Genomic DNA, 2,478 nt, shown 5'->3' on the forward strand with positions numbered 1-2,478 from the left:
AAATTATGTTTTATTCTTTTTTATTTCATTTCAAACAAATATAACAAATGAAATATGAAAATATTATTTCTATCATACAAATTGTCATTCAGTTAAGTTTTTTATTTATTTGTTCGTTATTTCCTCCTTCATTTATTTATCGTTATTTCATTAAACAAAAATACTTTTTAATTAATTCTTTCTTCAATTAGAGAATTAATGCGATTATTCCAATAATAACCATGCTGACATTTATTATGCTTATTGGTATTCCACTTGAACAAATGCCTTTAATACATTTGTTGTTGATATAATCAAATTTATATCCTGAATCACAATAAGCTAGTACGCATTTTGAACTCCACTCTCCATTATCTCCACATTCATATCCTCCATGTCCATGTTCGATATTAATTTCTTTGTCACATATACTATCTCTTTTAACTAATCTTTTATTCTTTGGATTACATTTTGTTTTATACTTTTCTATTATTTTCTTTGTTTCTTCTTCAAATTCATTTATCTTATAATTTGAAAATTGATAAATATTCACTCTTTCATCAATCATATCTGTTAAAAATTCTCCTGGAATTGTTTCATTGTAATTATAATTATATCTGTATGTTTCTCCAACACTTATTCCAAGATTATATCCATATACTTCCATCCATATATGAGGGAGTACAGGAACATAGTCAATAACATCAGTTGGTGATAATCCTACTTCAAATTCTTCATCTTTACCATATGGATCTCCATCAAATCCTACAAGAATAGCTCCTCCCCATTCTTTTAATCCTTTTGTTACCAATGAACATCCTGAATAACAATATGAATCTGTATAAACTACTATTTCTGTTGGTTTTCTTGGATGTTTCATTAATTTCATTTTTGGAAAAACTTGAATTGATGGCTGTGTAACTTTATGTTCAACATCACCATATTTAATAATATTTGGTTTTGAGTACCAATCTCCAAGTGGGAATGAATTAATTATGGGAATTATACTTGTCCATTTACTTCTTCTTTGTTGGCATGTTTTTGGATCATATAAATTTACAGCAAATCCTGTTTTTAACACATGCTTTGTGTAGTCTGATTCTCTCAATGAAACTATATAATTAACATCATCATATGGTGATAATATCTTTTCTATCCATTGTGAATAAATACTATATCCTCCTCCATTCTTTGGGAATATGACTTGAATAGGATAATTATTAGAATCAAACAAATCAATACAATTTGAAATTGTTTCTTCATATGACTCTTTGACTTCTGTATCAAAAGAACGAACTACTAATGTGTTTACACCATTCACAGAAAATGTACAATGAATATTATTATCTTTTGATGTAAATTTTCTTGTAATTCTATCATTTTCATCGAGTGCTTTCTTTGTATTGATTATATCTTTTGTTTCTTCTTCAGTTAATGGTTTTCTAATTCCTTGTTTTAGTTTTTCATTGCTATTTGATACAAATGCTCTTCTTCTATATATTTTATAATTAACACTTACACTTTCTCCATTTTCCCATGTAATACTTATTGGTGTATTTAAATATTCTTTTGTCAATGGTAAATAACTTAAATCACCTTCAACAAATTCATCTTTTGCTTCTGTAAATTGTGCATGTGGATATTTTAATGTTGAATATTTCTTTCCAAATTCACGAATAATATTAAATGGATCTTCTCCATTTATTGTTTTAACTGGTACATTCATATTCTTTATAATTTCATCTGGTGGATTCACAACGCTAAATTTGAAGGAATACCTTGGAATTAAATACATTTTCTTATCATTCTCAATATTTATTGAAAATGGAAGGAAATAATAGAAAAGTGTTAATTCACTATTTTTATTGATGCTAAAATAATTTTCATTTTTTATACTAAAAGCTAAGTGAGAATCTCTTGTTGAAATAATAAGATTATTAATTTCTGAATAAAATTCATACAGACTTGTAGTTTTTGTATTTATTTTATCTAATTTTGAATCAATATCTACTTTCTCATAATAATTATTTGAAAATGATGGTTGTGGTGGATTCTTTAATATGTCTTTAAATACATATGATTCTAAATAGTATTTTAAATCATTAATAATAGCGTTATTTTCATCTTCTGTTGTTTGAATAGATTCAATACATTCAAATGCACTATCAACCGTATCTGTTATGTATAGATACGTTCAAATTCACTACACTGTTTTGATAATGAGACAGTAATAAATAGAAGAATAATGCAGATCATTTTAATGAATAAACCTTTCTTAGTTTGTGTTTAAATACTCTGTTATCCTGTCATTTATTTTACCCTATTTCTTGATTTAGTATCATTTTATTATTATTTTCATTTAATTCCTCTTTCTTTTGTTTTCCTATCGCACTTATTTTTCTTTGTATTAACATTACATTTGATATAGATTCATGTTTTTATTCTTAATTTAAATTAAACATCATTCATTCGATAATTTCAAATATAAACTAATTTTAA

The 2,478-nt window shown here is 25.3% G+C and overlaps 1 protein-coding gene across 1 annotated transcript; it reads right to left on the reverse strand.

Moving 5' to 3' along the window:
* Window positions 1-187: 187 nt before the first annotated feature.
* Window positions 188-1,774, reverse strand: EHI_068850 (uncharacterized protein; the record flags this gene model as incomplete). Its single annotated transcript, XM_001914465.1, has 1 exon — window positions 188-1,774. One exon carries the CDS (start codon window positions 1,772-1,774, stop codon window positions 188-190), a length of 1,587 nt encoding a protein of 528 aa, XP_001914500.1.
* Between the last annotated feature and the right edge of the window lie 704 nt (window positions 1,775-2,478).

This window comes from Entamoeba histolytica, genomic scaffold (genome assembly GCF_000208925.1).
Source record: "Entamoeba histolytica HM-1:IMSS scf_1104750517333 genomic scaffold, whole genome shotgun sequence".
In the NCBI taxonomy this organism is placed as follows: Eukaryota; Evosea; order Mastigamoebida; family Endamoebidae; genus Entamoeba; species Entamoeba histolytica.